The 15,724-nt window shown below is 37.1% G+C and overlaps 1 protein-coding gene across 2 annotated transcripts in view; it reads right to left on the reverse strand.

Moving 5' to 3' along the window:
• The window catches only part of AFF4 (ALF transcription elongation factor 4), an 86,102-nt gene that overhangs the window by 20,221 nt on the left and 50,157 nt on the right, over window positions 1-15,724 (reverse strand). For both annotated transcript variants that reach the window (XM_054717823.1, XM_054717822.1), the window contains 8 exons: window positions 11,631-11,667; window positions 10,088-10,136; window positions 7,358-7,412; window positions 6,674-6,711; window positions 6,402-6,564; window positions 4,776-5,693; window positions 2,054-2,142; window positions 588-828 (listed from right to left, as the gene is read on the reverse strand). In XM_054717823.1, the coding sequence (XP_054573798.1) occupies window positions 588-828; window positions 2,054-2,142; window positions 4,776-5,693; window positions 6,402-6,564; window positions 6,674-6,711; window positions 7,358-7,412; window positions 10,088-10,136; window positions 11,631-11,667 (1,590 nt within the window). The remainder of the gene's footprint in view (window positions 1-587; window positions 829-2,053; window positions 2,143-4,775; window positions 5,694-6,401; window positions 6,565-6,673; window positions 6,712-7,357; window positions 7,413-10,087; window positions 10,137-11,630; window positions 11,668-15,724) is intronic.

The raw sequence follows: 15,724 nt of genomic DNA on the forward strand, positions 1-15,724 counted from the left end.
CTCCTGGATCAGAACCATTTAGAAAGCAATGCAAATAAGGATTTTTATTTATTTGCATTGAGGGTGATAGATCAAAGAAGCTTTTTCAAAACTGCATTAATTTCCATCCACATACATTAAGAATATTCCCCTACATATGATCATGCTTTAGAAATAATTCCAGTGTTAGCTTAGTTAAAGAATTTTTTTTCTTCACAAATCAAAGCCAAATGGTTGTTTTATAATTTTATGTAATATAACTTGCTTATGAAATCCAATTTTTAAAAACCTGAAGCCAATTTCAAACCATAGAGAAGCAAATGGAACTATTTATAATTCGATCATAATCAACTGTTTTCCCACAACCAACTCTTCCAATTATGGTTTTCTATCTTAATTACTAGGCATGTAGCCAGCTGACTTGCTGCTTTCATGGTCTTAGATCACTGCATTAGTTTATTATCAAGAACATGACACTCTCAGATTAAAAATGCACAGATCTATCAATTTAATGAGATGTTTACAAAATTTTCAAAGTACAGCGTTACCTCGGAGAAGTCACATGGCAATGAAAATGATTTTCAAGACTAAGGCCCCCAGTGTCTTACCTTTGCCTCCTTAGAGCTACTGGAAGTCTTCCCTTCAGTTTTCTTCTGCTTTGACGTGGAGGAACTGTTTTTGCTGCTGCCACTATTCTCCTTGTTGCTGTTATTACTTGACTTTAAGGAAGAAGACTGACTAATGGTCCTCTTTCGAGATCCATGCTCCGTTTTTGGATCTTTTGAAGGAACAGGCCCAGCAGGAGAAGGCAACAAATCTTTTTCTTTTGCCACACTCTGTTTAGATGACCTGCCAAACCAAACAAATGCCCTCATTTCTCCACACAGTAATAGGGGCAATGGAGTTTTTTCATTTCTCTTTGCTTTTAAGACAAATTTGCTGTTACCTATGAGATAACTAGGACATATGGTTTTTGCAAAACAAATCTTCAAATGTCATGAGTACGGGCATCTTGTCTAGCTTTCCCGTCATGGTTATATACCAACTAGAGGCCCGGTGCAAGAAATTCGTGCTGGTGAGGGGAGGTTCCCTCAGCCCAGCCTGCACCCTTTCTAATCCGGGACCCCTTGGGGGATGTCCGACTGCCGGTTTAGGCCCGATCCCAGGGATCGGGCCTAAACCGGCAGTCAGACATCCCTCTCACAATCCTGGACCGCTGGCTCCTAATCACTCACCTGCCTGCCTACCTGGTCACCCCTAACTGCCCCCCACCGCCGGCCTGGTCGCCCCTAATTGACCCTCCCTGCTGGCCTGGTCACCCCTTACTACCCTCCCCCCCCGCCAGCCTGGTTGCCCCCAACTGCCCCCCCCGCCAGCCTAGTTGCCTCTCACTGCCCCTCTGCCAGCCTAATTGCACTCAACTGCACGCCTCCCCCCCACCAGTCTGGTTGCGCCTAACTGGCCCCCCCGCCAGCCTGATCGCCTCTTACTGTCCCCCCTGCCAGCCTGGTTGCCCCCAACTGCTCCCCCGCCCCCACTGGCCTGGTTGCCCCACGCAGCCTGCTGTTCAGTTGTTTGGTCGCCCCTCATTAACCCCCCTGCCGGCCTGGTCATAGGCAGCCATCTTGTGAGGGTGTGAGGATTAATTTGCATATTACCTCTTTATTATATAGGAGGATGCCTAACCCTTGGCCTGCCATACAACAAGTAGTCAATAAATACTAGTTGAATAACAACAAAAAGATGGATGGTGAATGAAGATATTAATGCTCGTGAATTACCAATTAGTCTCTTGCAAGTTACAGATAAACTTATCTAGCCAGAAAGTTGTAAAGCTTTACTTTCTTACTATACTCACCCCTAACTCCACTAAAAAAGAGCAGAGAAAAAACTGAATAAACCTTAAATGCTTTCCATCCCTGTTAGCTAAAAGCAAAAGCTTCCACTATTTGGTGTATGTTATATGTATACGATATATACTTGCTAAAAGGAATATTCTAAGAGCATGTTAGGAAGCCCAATAGCAAATTACATACATATATTAACACACATGTAACATGTTTTAGTGACATACTCTCTGTTGCTGGGTGGCTTGTGGCCTGCTAAATTCTTGTCCTCTGTTTTGGGTTTCTTGCTGTCATTGGCTCGGTTATCATCTTCATTCTGGATGAAAACAGAAAGAGCTGCTAGGTTTGAACTTTATTCCAGAACTAGTCACCCCCAAACAGTTTATCCCTGAAAAACTTCAGTAAGTGGACAAATGTAAAGTACAATAATTAATTTAAACAATGTTTAGTGAAGTAGGTTTTAAGGCTCAGTAGTAGTCTCCTATTTTAGATAAACAGAGCCCAAATATTAAAACAAATTTCCTGTAGTCTTTTGGGGTGGGGGGATGGTGTGTGAAATTAAAATTAAGATATAATTCACATACCATAAAATTCAATCTTTAAAAGCACACAATTCAATGGCTTTTAGTATATTCACAGAGTTGTACAACCAGGGCAACAACGAATTTTAAACCATTTTCATCATCTTAAAAAAGTCACCCTGTACCCATCAGCAGTCACTCCCTATTGTCTCCATTTCCAGATACTAGCAATCATTAATCTATACATTTTGTCTTTATGAATTTGCATATTCTAAACAGTTCATATAAATGAAATCATAAATTGGTGCCATTTTTGTATCTGGCTCCCTTAGCATAACATTTTTATTTTATTTATTTTTAAATATATTTTTATTGATTTCAGAGAAGGGAAAGAGAGGGAGAAATTGAGAGAGAATAATAATAATAATTGATCAGCTGCCTCCTCCACAGCCCTACAGGGCCAGGGCTGACTTACAAGTATTGATATAGAAAACTTGGGAGGAATATATAAAAGTGAGACTTAAGGGAGGGGAGGAGATATGGGGTACTCCTTTTAGAGGAAGGGGATATTTTCTTGTAAATAATATAGTTTTAAGCAAAAGAGTAAAAAAGGCTGATGTGGCTCAGTTGACTGAGTGTCCTCCCATGCGCCAAAAGGTTTCCAGTTCATTCAATTCCTTGTCTGGTCACAGACAGGTTTTGGGTTCAGTCCCCAGTCAGGATGCATATGGGAAGCAACTGATCGATGTTTCTCTCCCTCTTTCTCTCTCTCCTTCCTCCTTTCTCTCTCTCTCAAATCACTATGTATATGTATATGTATGTGTGTGTGTGTGTGTGTGTGTGTGTGTGTGTATATAATAAAAAGGGCCTTCATTTTCTCTACTATATTTTAAACATTTGAAAATCTTATAAAGAACATATATTATGTGTTAAGCATAAAAGGACCATATTTTTATTCAATATATTAGCTTTGTAAAAAGTAGAGCCTATCATATACAAGCTCTTACTTCATGAATTAAACCCCATAATCATATCTAACAATTCAAGGCTATGAACTATTGAGGCCAGCAGCCCTAAGCAGCTTACTAGTTGAATAAAACTTTCCTACACTACAATAACAGAAATCATTAGCTATAGTACTGAAATTCCAGTTTTCTAGAAATTCAAATTTTAAAATATCTTCAACTTATGAAGATACAAAAAAAAAAAGCAGACACAAGTATTATTCTAATTTGTCCAAATATATCTCATCATGCACACAGTACTGTGGTTTTAAGAAAAAGAGAGAAAAAACCTCTAATTCACTTCATTTTAAGAAAATGTGGGGGGTAGGGGAGGCCGGGGGAAGGTCAATGGGGGAGGTGGGGGAAGGAGACATATGTACTACTATTTGTAATACTTTAAACAATAAAATAAAATATTAAAAAATTAAAAATGGAATGTTGGATGCAGAAAAAAATATAAGAAATGCTGTATTCTTCTATCCTCCTACATGAAATTCTCAAGGTCAACTGCGATTGGAGTATTGTTCTGAGACCATCTGGTACCTATCTGTTCACCTGTTCATGCTTTCAGTCTTTTATAACCATATTCACATCTATGTATCAGGAAATTACACTATTCTTCAAAACAGATTATTAAAATTTGCTTTCCTCTAAAAATTCCTAACTAGAACTGAAAAATTCCTCACGAGAACTGAAAAGATTAGGCTGTTTTTATCAAAGAACCACCATTACATATGTAAGTTGTTCAACTCTTCCCATTATACGTCTATTATCCTCCAATCATAGACACTGTGAGTTTTCACATTTCCTGGGTCTAAAAAAAGCTGACCTTAAATATATACACCAAGCTTCATTTCTAAATCCAAATTATCTTGAAAGTATTTAGAGAGCTATGTGCCAGCAGATGTTTTTAGTCTGAACTTGCAGCTATGGGTGTTTGAAAAAGGAAAAGAGCGGGGCAGAGTTAGGTACAGTGGATTAGTGAAATTCTTAAGGATGTGTCAAAATCGGTAAGACAATGCTTTAGCTGGAATTAGTAATTTAAAAGATGCAACTTGATCTGTGTATAAGAGAGAAGTGTGACAACCTGGAGAGTACATATCCCAACTAAAGACATTTCAAACCAAAACTTGAAGGACCCTGTGAAGACCAGTTTGCAATCTCTGCTTCACTCTCACCTCCACACTGGCCAGCACACTAGTTCATTTCTGACCTAATTAGAAACTATGCTGCTTTACAAAAGGAGACAGGCAGAAGCACAGTGGTCCTTAGAAGACTGTTCTATCTGTAGCCTCAGCTGGGCCTTGGGTTAACCTCTAGTTCTCTCATAGCTATGACTCAACTAGTCATTTTTGGCTGAGATTTCCACTGCATTTCAGATTCTGATGTTGAAAAACAAAACAACAACAAAACTCTTTACAAACCTTATGTTTCCTCTTGCCTTTATTGGAAACTTTTTCTGAGGCTTGTTTTTGAGCCTCTCTTGTGTGCTTCTCTGGCACATTTTTCTTTTCCCCCTTCGGTGGCTCTGTTTCTTTGTAAGGCTTTCCTGGTATTCTAGTCAAGAGATTCAGGTCAATCTTCACAATAAGTGGATACCGATCATCAGGCTCACTAAGGGGTGAAAGAAGTTCCTTCTCTTCCATAGGAGAGAACATTCGTTGCCGGAAAAAGCTATCTTCTTCCTCCACTGAGGAGGGTTTAACGGGAGTCCTATTACTCTCAGGGTACTTAGGAGTTTGTGAGGAAGGAGGAAGGCTCTCGCTTTCATCCGAATCTGAGGATGAGGTATCTGTTTCTATGATTTCCCTTGATTTCTGGGAAGATTTACTAGTTGACTTATATTTCTTTTTCTCTGCTGAAGGGCGAGGGGAAGATTTGGACTCCTTTTTTATGTTGGGTTTCCTTGAGCCTTTGGTGGCTGCTTTGTGTCTGCTGGAGGGCATGCTGGTAGCCATGTCTACGGGGGTTTCGCTTTCTATCTTCAAGCCCCCTCGGGGCTCTTCAGCAGCCGTCTTCTCGGTCTTTTTGGGTTGTTTTTTGCCTACAGTTCTCCTCTGTGTTGTACTGTCACTCTGTGCAGGAGACTTCTGCCTCCCACGCCCACTTTCTGATCCCTTTTGAGCAGTTTTAGAATCTCGTCCAGGAGTAGCAGAACTTGTTTCTTTAGGTCCACCTGGGTCAGTGTAGCTATTCCCAGTGCCCTGTTCTCGGCCTTCCTTTTTATAGCCTTGAGATGATGGGATGTTACTGTCCACAGAAGAAGCTGGTGACACTTTATGTGGGTTCACTTTATTCAACCAGTTATCAAGTTGCCATTTGTTTGTTGGTGGTGGTTCAGGCTGAAAAACAGAGAAATAAGTATGTTTTCCTATACTGAAGCTTTTCCCTCCTTTACAATCTCAGGAAGAGGAAAAACACTATGGCTAATGCCTCAAAGATTTTTTGTTTTTTCATAGTTCTATGTGAACCAAGGCAAAGGGCTGAATATTGACTATCACATCTAATCACCTGAGTGAGAAGATATAAGCTGAATTATATATATAGCCTTTAAATACTCTTTAAATACTAAGTATTCCTATCAGGAATCCATCTTTAAATGCAAAATTTTAAAAGACCATATAATAACTAGAAAGTAAACAAATGATGTAGGTACCAACAGAGATTTTAAATCACATTTTATCAACCTACAGTTGATAGTCTTATACTATCAACCTATAGTATAGTCTTATACTATAAGACTCTTTTTATCTACAATGACTACATAATATAAATTAACATGTGAAGACACAAAAATAAAGACCAAACAAAAAAAAATTTAATATTTTCATGACCTGAAATATGACCTCAAGTAGTTCCTAACTAGACCAAATGTTTATTCAAATAACAAGAAAACTGAAGTACTAAGTTTTCCTACAAGATAGTTCAATTTCTTTTTGTCAGAATATATAACCTTCTTTCCTTCACCTTTTATATTTGAGTCAGGTTTCAACAGGCATCACCAGGGGCCTTAAGAAGGCCTATGGAAGGTACCCCTGCCTCCCTCTCACCTCAGGAGATGCACTCTGAGATGGCTCATTTGCCTCACTGTCACTGGAACTACTTTCACTCTCTGAGTCAGATCCAGAGCTGCTTTCAGATCCACTGTGGCTGCTAGAATCATCCCTGGAGTTATCTGCTCCTTCACTATTATGGTGTGAAGGTTCAGAGTTACTAAAAGAGATAAAACATAAGTGACCAAACGTTTCTTTTCTTTTTTACAATGACAACAGGAAAACATTCAAATCTGGCAACCAATTTTAAAAAATAAAAGAATGCCTACCTTCCTGGTGTACTCCTTGGCATTGTCTTGTCACAATCCTAAAATTAAAACATGAGAAGAAATCCTTGAACGAAAAAACAGCACTCCATCTACTTAATGTGAACAATATCTGAACGTTTCATTAAAAAACTGGTTTCTCTAATGTATGCATCAATGTTTACTTAACACAACATACTGTTTTAAGCTAAAAATAACTAATTGCCAGGATAAGAGGAAAAGCTTTGTTAATAGTTCTTGTCAACAATCTCATGCTTCATGTGTATATTCTGATCCCTGGTAAGTATTAAGAAAAAGCCAATTTTTGCCCTGGCCGGTGGTTCCGTTGGTTGGAACATGGTTTCACACACCAAAAGGTTTCAGGTTTGATTCCCGGTCAGAGCACATGCCTAGGTTTCAGGTTCGATCCCAGGTTGGGGAGCGTATGTGGAGGCAATGGATGGATGTTTCTCCTCTAAAATAAATAAAAGTATGTCCTTGGATGAGAATTAAAAAAAAAAAAATTTTTTTTAATGGAGGTGTAAAGACAGAGCAGAAAAGTACAACATTCCAATGTTGGAAAGCAGGAGTTAACTTATTTTAAATAACTGGATCATAAATGTATTTTCAATTAGAATTCTTATTTAAAAAAAACAATGAAAACAAATACTGTATGAGACTGGCAAAATCATGTAGTAGTAGACACACCTGTTCCCCATCACTGTCTTCACTGCTGCTTAGCTTTAAGTCATCTTTTAACATACTAGAGGGAAAAGGCAGAAAGGGTTATTATTTTTGGAACAGTTTATCATGGCATACCAGAGTATTAAATATCTACTAAGAATTGTACAAATAATCACTGTGGTAGCCAAGTCGTCAATTGAAAAACAAAGAAAAGAAACAGTAAGTCTTATTCTGTCTGTTACTCTGTTCATATTCAGAGTAACAATTGAGAAATTTAAAATTTCAGAAACTCCTACTTTTCCATAAGTAATATATTCATTTTTCTTTTCTAATTAAACAAAAGCTACCTTCTAGAAACTCTTATACTCACTTTTGTTATCTCTAATTTTTCTCTAATTACATACACACATTAATTATTAAAATAAATTATCATATTCATACCCAATAGTCCACTAGAGAGATATAGCTACTAAAAAGAAGGAAGATAAAATAAAAGCACCAGCAATTCTCTTTCATTGTCCCTAATGTTCTATAAAGAGATTTGTACAATTGGGTAATTGTGTAAACCAGAACACAAAAGTCAAAGTTCTAGTTCACTATGAAAGATGAGTGTCCTGTATAGAAGTAATGATTATGGGTAAGAAACTTGGCTATACCATAAAAATGACCATGTATATGTTAAAAATAAACTCTAGGTTCCAAATCTTCCTTGATCAAAATTCAAATAAATTTAGAAAACAAAAAGACATTTTTCTTAAGGCCATAACATCAAAATTAAAATTAAAAACTGACCCAGCTGCCATAGCTCAGTGGTTGAGCGTCAACCTATGAACCAGGTCACAGTTTGATTCCCAGTCAGGGCACATGCCCGGGTTGCAGGCTTGATCCCCCGTGTGAGGTGTGCAAGAGGCAGCCGATCTATGATTCTCATCATTGATGTTTCTATCTCTCTCTCCCCTCTCTCTTCCTCTCTGAAATCAATATATTAAAAAAAGATTTAAAACGTGAGTAACAGACCATAGAAAACTCCTTTTCTTTTTACAGAAGAGGAAAAAATAATACAAAGATTAGGGAGAACTACAACTGGAAAAAGTTTTAATTTCTCATTACTAGTAGTTCCATTACTTTTCTTCTTCTTTTTTTAAAAATATATCTTATTGATTTTTTACAGAGAGGAAGGTAGAGGGATAGAGAGCTAGAAACATCGATGAGAGAGAACCATCGACCAGCTGCCACCTGCACAACCCCCACCGGGGATGTGCCCGCAACCAATGTATATGCCCTTGACCGGAATCGAACCTGGGACGCTCTATCCGCTGAGCCAAACCGGTTTCGGCCCATTACTTTTCTTCTTAAAATTTCATGGTAGCCTCCAATCAGTGGGAGAAAATTTTTTTACTCTAATAACTACTTACACTTTCCCCTCAAAGCTTAACATGAGTTTCTAAATCTGACCCCAAATTCTGATTATCACATACAAAAATTACATAGAAACAAAGTAACCAAATGATAATAGAGTTAAGTGTTTTAAGGCTGGCCCAATTAAGTGGGACAGAAAAAAAGTTTTCTTTTGGACAAGGGCTTAGTGCATTTTTATGACTGATTTCCTGTAAGCAAATAACTTATTTTGAATTCTCCTCAGCCTTTATGATTTAATAATGCAGCTCAATGAACCTATTCACATGTGAATATGTCAAAGCTTTTACCAGACTACTCAAGGTCCTGCTTGCTTTTCCCTCCGTAACCAAAGTGACATGCACATATATGGTAAGCCCCATTAGTTCTTTGCATATGAAAAAATATAAGTAGGAATATAATTTGAATTCTTCAGCAGTGAAGTGGGACTTGTTGCATTTATATATTTTCATTCTCACTCAGGTCTCATTTATGGTCATCTGAAGAGGCTGAGATTATTAGTATAGATTGTGGTTATGGCATAAAGCTGACACTATTTCTGGCCACAGTTTCTTTAGAACTTTCTTTTATTCACTCAAATGACTTGTGGTCTCAGGAATTCAGGAGTTCATTTTTTTTTAATTTAAATTCTTTATTGTTTAAAGTACTACATAAGTCACCTTTTCCCCCCATTGACCTCTCCCCGGCCACTCCCACCCCCCAGCACATGCCCTTCACTGAAGGAGTAATTCTGGAATTTATTATCATCTAATATACTACCCTATTAAATTTTGATGTTTTCTCCAGGTTCTGCCTACAAAATGAAAGTAGGGAAACTTAGTAACAATACAAACTACATTGTTTTAATATGCTACATTTAGAGGTTAAATAGAGAGCCTACTGAGAAGAATCCTTTCTTTTTAAATGTCTTCTTTATTAAAAACAAATTATCAGCACACACTCAACACAAATACACACATCCCTAAGAGATGGAATTAAAACCTATAATCTCAGAGCAGAGGTAAGCAAACTATGGCCCACAAACCAAATTCAGAACACCACCTATTTATAAAGTAAGTTTTATGGAATGCAGCCATGGACTACATTCATCAACACCCATGATTTATGGCAGCTTTCATGCTATGATGGCAGAGCTGAATAGCTGAGATGGAGACCATCTGGACCTTAAAACCTAAATGCCTAAATATTTCACTCTCTGGCCCTTTACATAAAAGTTTGCCGACCCCTGCCTTAAAAGATTAAGTACGTATTTCTAAGTATTGTTCTAAATATCCACATACTACATGAAGACATTTAGCAAAAAAGACAAACATTAAACTTATTAAGCAATAAACTTACGATTTAGACTGATGCCCATTTGAGGTTTTAGAAGAAGGATTATATCTTTCTAGAATAAAAAGAAGGCAGAAATCAGCAACTAAACTAGGGCTATTTAGATTGTAAAATATCAAAATACCCTCAAGGAAATATAAATCAAAATGACAAGATATAATTCTTCATTCATCAAATTTGTAACACTTTGAAGTCCAATAATATGAGATACTAGTGGAAATAGACATGCTCATATGCTGTTGGTAGAACTATAAACTCATGCAATCTTTTTGGAGGACAATCTGATAATATCTAATCAATACTGTTAAATGCACATATCCACTAACTTAGCAATTATTATAAAAGAAATTTACCTTACATGTATATCTGGAGAAATACATAAATATAAACACACACATGGATGTTTATTATAGTATAGTTTGTAACAGCAAAATCTGGAAACAAATGTCCCTCAAGAAGGGACTAGTTAAACAAATTATGGTACTTTCATACAATATAAACACAATTTTAATGCTAAAAAGAATGAACTAGAGCTTTATAGTGATACAAAAACAGCTCTAAAAAAGATTAAGTGAACAACACAGGTAACAAAGAGTAGGTGCAGCTTATGATCCCATTTGCCAATAGTTAGTTTTGGGGAGAGACAATGGGGGTTGGGTGGGGGGTAGAACTAAGAATGAGATATTCTTAAAAGGTTTTAAGAGAGAAAATGTAAATTCTCTGCTTTATTTTCTATATATATTCACAATGTCAGGTCCCTTTTTCCTATAACTACAGCTTTAATGCTGAAGTAAGAAATAGATACATAAACTTTGTTAACATTAAAAGGGATAGTCATCTAGTTTCGACTTTAAGATCACTAAAGGTAACACAATAAGTATCAAAAGTTCCATATTTTTAGCTCCCAAAATAGCTTATTACCAGTATAAATCTATCTTACTTAAGAAGGTATTGCTCTTGACAAAGAGAATCTTAGTTTTGTTACAGAACTATATAATGAAGCCTAGACATTTGTTACAGTTCCTGACCTTACCCTAACCTTACCACCAGCCATCAGATCTTGGAAACATGCTTGAATTCCCTAAGGCTATCTTCCTCTCAAGTTCCTCTGAGAGGCCAAGAGAGAGGAGGTGGAGGGGGATTGTGTAGCAGACAGCAGACTTTCTTCCCAGACAAAAAGAATAAATAAAAATACAAATAGGAGAAGAGCCATTGTAAGCTACAGTGACCCCATGGAATTTTACTATCATAGAACAAGTATCTTCATGAAGAAGATGGAAAGACAGAATGGCTCTTGGTTTTATAAAGTGTCAATCAAATTGAATTCATGAACTTTGTAGTTCAAGTACTTAATAATAAAAAGTTTTGATCTCCAATGATCTATAATTCTTCATTTTTTAAGCATATCAAGATTCAGTTGAACCCATTACTAATCATCAGATGACAAAATTTGGATAAGATATGCAAAAAATTATTAAAGCAATATATGCTGTGACCATGAATGAGCAAGGAAAAGTTCAAGAAAGCCAAAAGTAAAAGAAATACTCACTTTGTTCTCCAGGGCCAAAGTTGGACTGCTGAGTCTCCTACAATAAATGGGATATGAATTATATAGTAACATTCTATGGAAAAGTTTTATTAGTGAAAAATGCTTCAAATTAAATTATTCAATTCCAGCTAACTCAATGAAAAAGTATGCTGAGTTCCCAAGAATACATAAAAGAAACACAAAAGAATTTAATGATTCCATCTGATAGGCCTCAGCAATTTCGTAGTCAATAATGAACTTTCCCAGAGCTTAATACAAAAAGCAACCTAATAGTGCTTATTTATCATTCATTTCTTTTAAGCAGCATCCATAGTACTCATATCCTAATTTAGAGGCCTGGAAAAGCAAATAATTTAAGATTCTTGATCTTAAGAAAGTGTTTAATTTTTTTCTTTTTAAAAAGGTAATACCAAAAACTGTATACTAGGGTGAAAATAGCTGTACAACCTATATCATCTCAAAATATACCACTTTTACAGACTAAAAATACCCTACATGGCATTCCCATGTAATTTTACTCCCTTCCTCTCTCTGCTTCCAGAATCTTACAATTAGCAACTTGAAGAAACTGTTATATACTTATTTATATGCCCTATACTCACACAGTGCCCAGTACTCAGGAAGCACCAGTAAAAAGAAAGCCAAAATGTCACTATCATTGAAACATGAGTTTCCAAACTCAACTTTTACAATCAGAATAGCTGTCTCGCATGTGTAAATTGTCCATTTTTCTAGGTTAAGTCTGGAGTACACCATATAGTACTGAAATCACATAAACATCCCTAAATGCCTATTTAAAATAAGCACAATTGCCCAGCCGGTGTGGCTAGGTGGTTGAGCATCAACCTATGAACCAAGAGATCACAGCTCAATTCCTGGTTGGAGCATATAGGTTGTGGGCTCGATCCCCAGTAGGGGGCGTGTAGGAGGCAGCCGATTAATGATTCTTTCTTATCATTGATGTTTCTATCTCTCCACTTCCCTTCCTCTGAAATCAACAAAAACATATCTTTAAAAAAATAAATTAAATAAGCACAATCTTCCTTTAATGACATAATTATCTGTGAAAGAAAAATCCAAACTGTATGAAACCTAAAATATAGTTTTGCTATTAAAAAAAGTTATAAACCTACATCTGTGGTCAACTGATATTCAAGAAGGGTACCAAGACCACCTAATGGTGAAAGAAGAATCTTTTCAACAAATGGTGCTGGGACAACTGAACAGTCATATGCAAAAAAATGAAGTAGGACGCTTACTTCAGATAATATTAAAAAAAATAAATTGAATCAAAGATCTAAATTTAAGCACTAAAACTACAGAACTCTTAGATTAGAAGATAATGTAGTGCCAAATCTTAATGACTTTAGATTTGGCAAAGAATCCTTACATATGATAACAAGACACAAAACAAACAGATAAATTAGACTTCATCAAAATTAAGAAATTTTGTGCTTTAAAAGACACTATCAAGAAAGTGCAAGACAACCCACAGAATGGGGAGAAAATATCTGCAAATTATATTATCTAATGAGACTGATATCTACAATATATAAAGAGCTCTTACCCCTTAATGGTAAAGATACAAATAATCTAACTCTCTTGGGTCCTCACTTCCAAGATGACCAAGAATAGAAGGAACAATAGTCATGCCAAAAAAGGCCACAGGCATGTGCAGCCTATTCATGGCAGTAACTGCACTGATACACGCCTAAGGACCAGGCCATTACGAAGTTCCTCATTCAGTTAGGATGACCCAGTGGTTGAGAATCAGCCTATGAACCAAGAGGTCACGGTTTGATTCCCAGTCAGGCCATATGCCCGAGTTGTGGGCTCGATCCCCAGTGTGGGGTGTGCAGGAGGCAGCTGATCAATGATTCTCTATCACTGATGTGCTATCTTTCTCTTCCTCTCTGAAATCAAATAAAAATATATTTTAAAAAGTAATTAAATTTAAAAGAAGTTAGTTGTTCAAAATATAGGAAAGGCCATAGCTGTTAGGGACATTTCCAAAGCGAGTATCTTTGATGCCTATGTGCTTCCCAAGCTGTATGTAAAACTATATTACTGTGTGAATTGTGCCGTTCATAGCAAGGTAGTCAGGAATCAGTCTCGTGAAACCCAGAAGAACCAAACACCCCCACACCGATTTAAACTTGCGAGTGCTGCCCCACGACCTCCACCAAGGCCCATGTAAGGAGCTAAGTCCTTAAAGACCAAAAGAAAAATTATCTGGAAAAAAATAAAATGGAAATTATATATATATATATTTTTTTAAAAAGACAACTGAATTGAATAATGGGCAAAGGATCTGAATATACTATATATTTCTCCAAGGAAGATATACAGATGGCCAGTAAGCACATGAAAAGATGTTGTTTGATATAATTTTTCATCAGGAGAAATACAAAACAAACCCACAATGCAATAGATACCACTTCATACTCACTAGGATGACTAGAATCACAAAGACAGATAAGAAGTGTTGTCAAGGATATGGAGAAACTGAAAGCCTAGTGGAAATGTAAAATGGTGTAGCTAGCTGCTGTGGGAAACATTCTGGTAGTTCCTTAAATGATTAAATATAGAGTTACCATATAAGCAAGCAAAATGAAAACATGACCACACAAAAACTTGTACCCAAATGTTTACAGTAACATTATTCATAACAGCCAAAAGTTTGAAACAACTCAGATGTCCTTCAACTGATGAATGTATACAAACCATGATATAAATTATACAATAAAATATTATTTGGCCATAAAAAGGAATGAAGTACTGATACATGCTACAACTTGGAAGAACCTTGAAAACATTTTGCTAGGTGAAAGAATTCAGGTGCAAAAGACCACATATGTTATAATTCCATTTACATGAAATGTCCAGAAAAGGAAAATCTCGAGATAGAATAGATTAGTGCTTGTATAGAGCTGGCAGGGGACAGAAGCAAAGGAGGTAACAGCTGAAGAGTAGAGAATTTCTTTTTTGGGTGATGAAAATGTTCTGAAATTGTAGTGATGGTTGTAGCACATGTCTATAAATATACGCAAAACCATTTAATTATATACTTAAAATGGGTGAATTGCATGGTATGTGAATTATATCTCAATAAAGTTATCATAAAAACTTATAAATAAAGCAGTGTCCAGAAGGTCACTCCTGTGAACTGTGTAAAAAATGAAAAGAATTGTCCAACCAGTGTGGCTAAGTGGTTGAGTGTTAACCTATGAACCAGGAGGTCACAGTTCAATTCGATTCCTAGTTAGGGCACAAGTCCAGGTTGTGGGCTTGCCCTGGTGAGGTACATGCAGGTGGCAGCTGATCTATGATTCTCTCTCACCATTGATGTTTCTATCTCTCCCTCTCACTTTCTCTCTGAAATTAACAATACATTTTAAAAAATGAAAAGAATCCTCCATTCCCTTGAACTGCTAATTTACCTGATAAGTTATCTAAAAATTAATAGCCCAAGCTTTTAAGTAATTTCTGACACCTTTCCCTCACGTCCCACAATAGCTAGTTAGTCACCAAGTACTACTGGATTCTATCTTCAAAACATCTACTAAATGTAACACTATCTCCTCTCCATGCAAAGATTTCATTCAGGTTCTCATCTACAATGGCTACCTAATGGATCTACCTGACTCCAGTCTTTCTTATTCACTCAACTACAGCCTCTAGCTAAACTTTCTAAAGTTCAAGTCTTAGTATGTGACATCATTACTCTCCTATTTTTCTTTTTTTTAAAAATTGATGTGAGCACAGCTGTTGCCTGAGTTTTCTGTTCACGTTGAGGTTGAAGCCTCGTGATGACTGGTACCATGGATCTGTCTCTCGCCCAGTGGGGCGAACTGAGCCCTCTCTGGAGAAGAAACCCGGGTTCCCCAAGATATGTTATCAGTGCTGGGACCCCGCCAGCAGGCGAGGGGATCCCAAGGCAGGTGCTGGGCGTGGAGGCCACGGGGACATAGGGTACCAAGGAGACAGAACTGAACCTCACATCACCCTGCTTGGCCCCGGAGGATGGCTGGTTAGCCAGAGACGGGTAAGATTCCTCAGGGAAGGAACAACCTAAGACAGGCACAGTCGCAGAG

Source organism: Eptesicus fuscus, chromosome 6 (assembly GCF_027574615.1).
Source record: "Eptesicus fuscus isolate TK198812 chromosome 6, DD_ASM_mEF_20220401, whole genome shotgun sequence".
Classification (NCBI taxonomy): domain Eukaryota; kingdom Metazoa; phylum Chordata; class Mammalia; order Chiroptera; family Vespertilionidae; genus Eptesicus; species Eptesicus fuscus.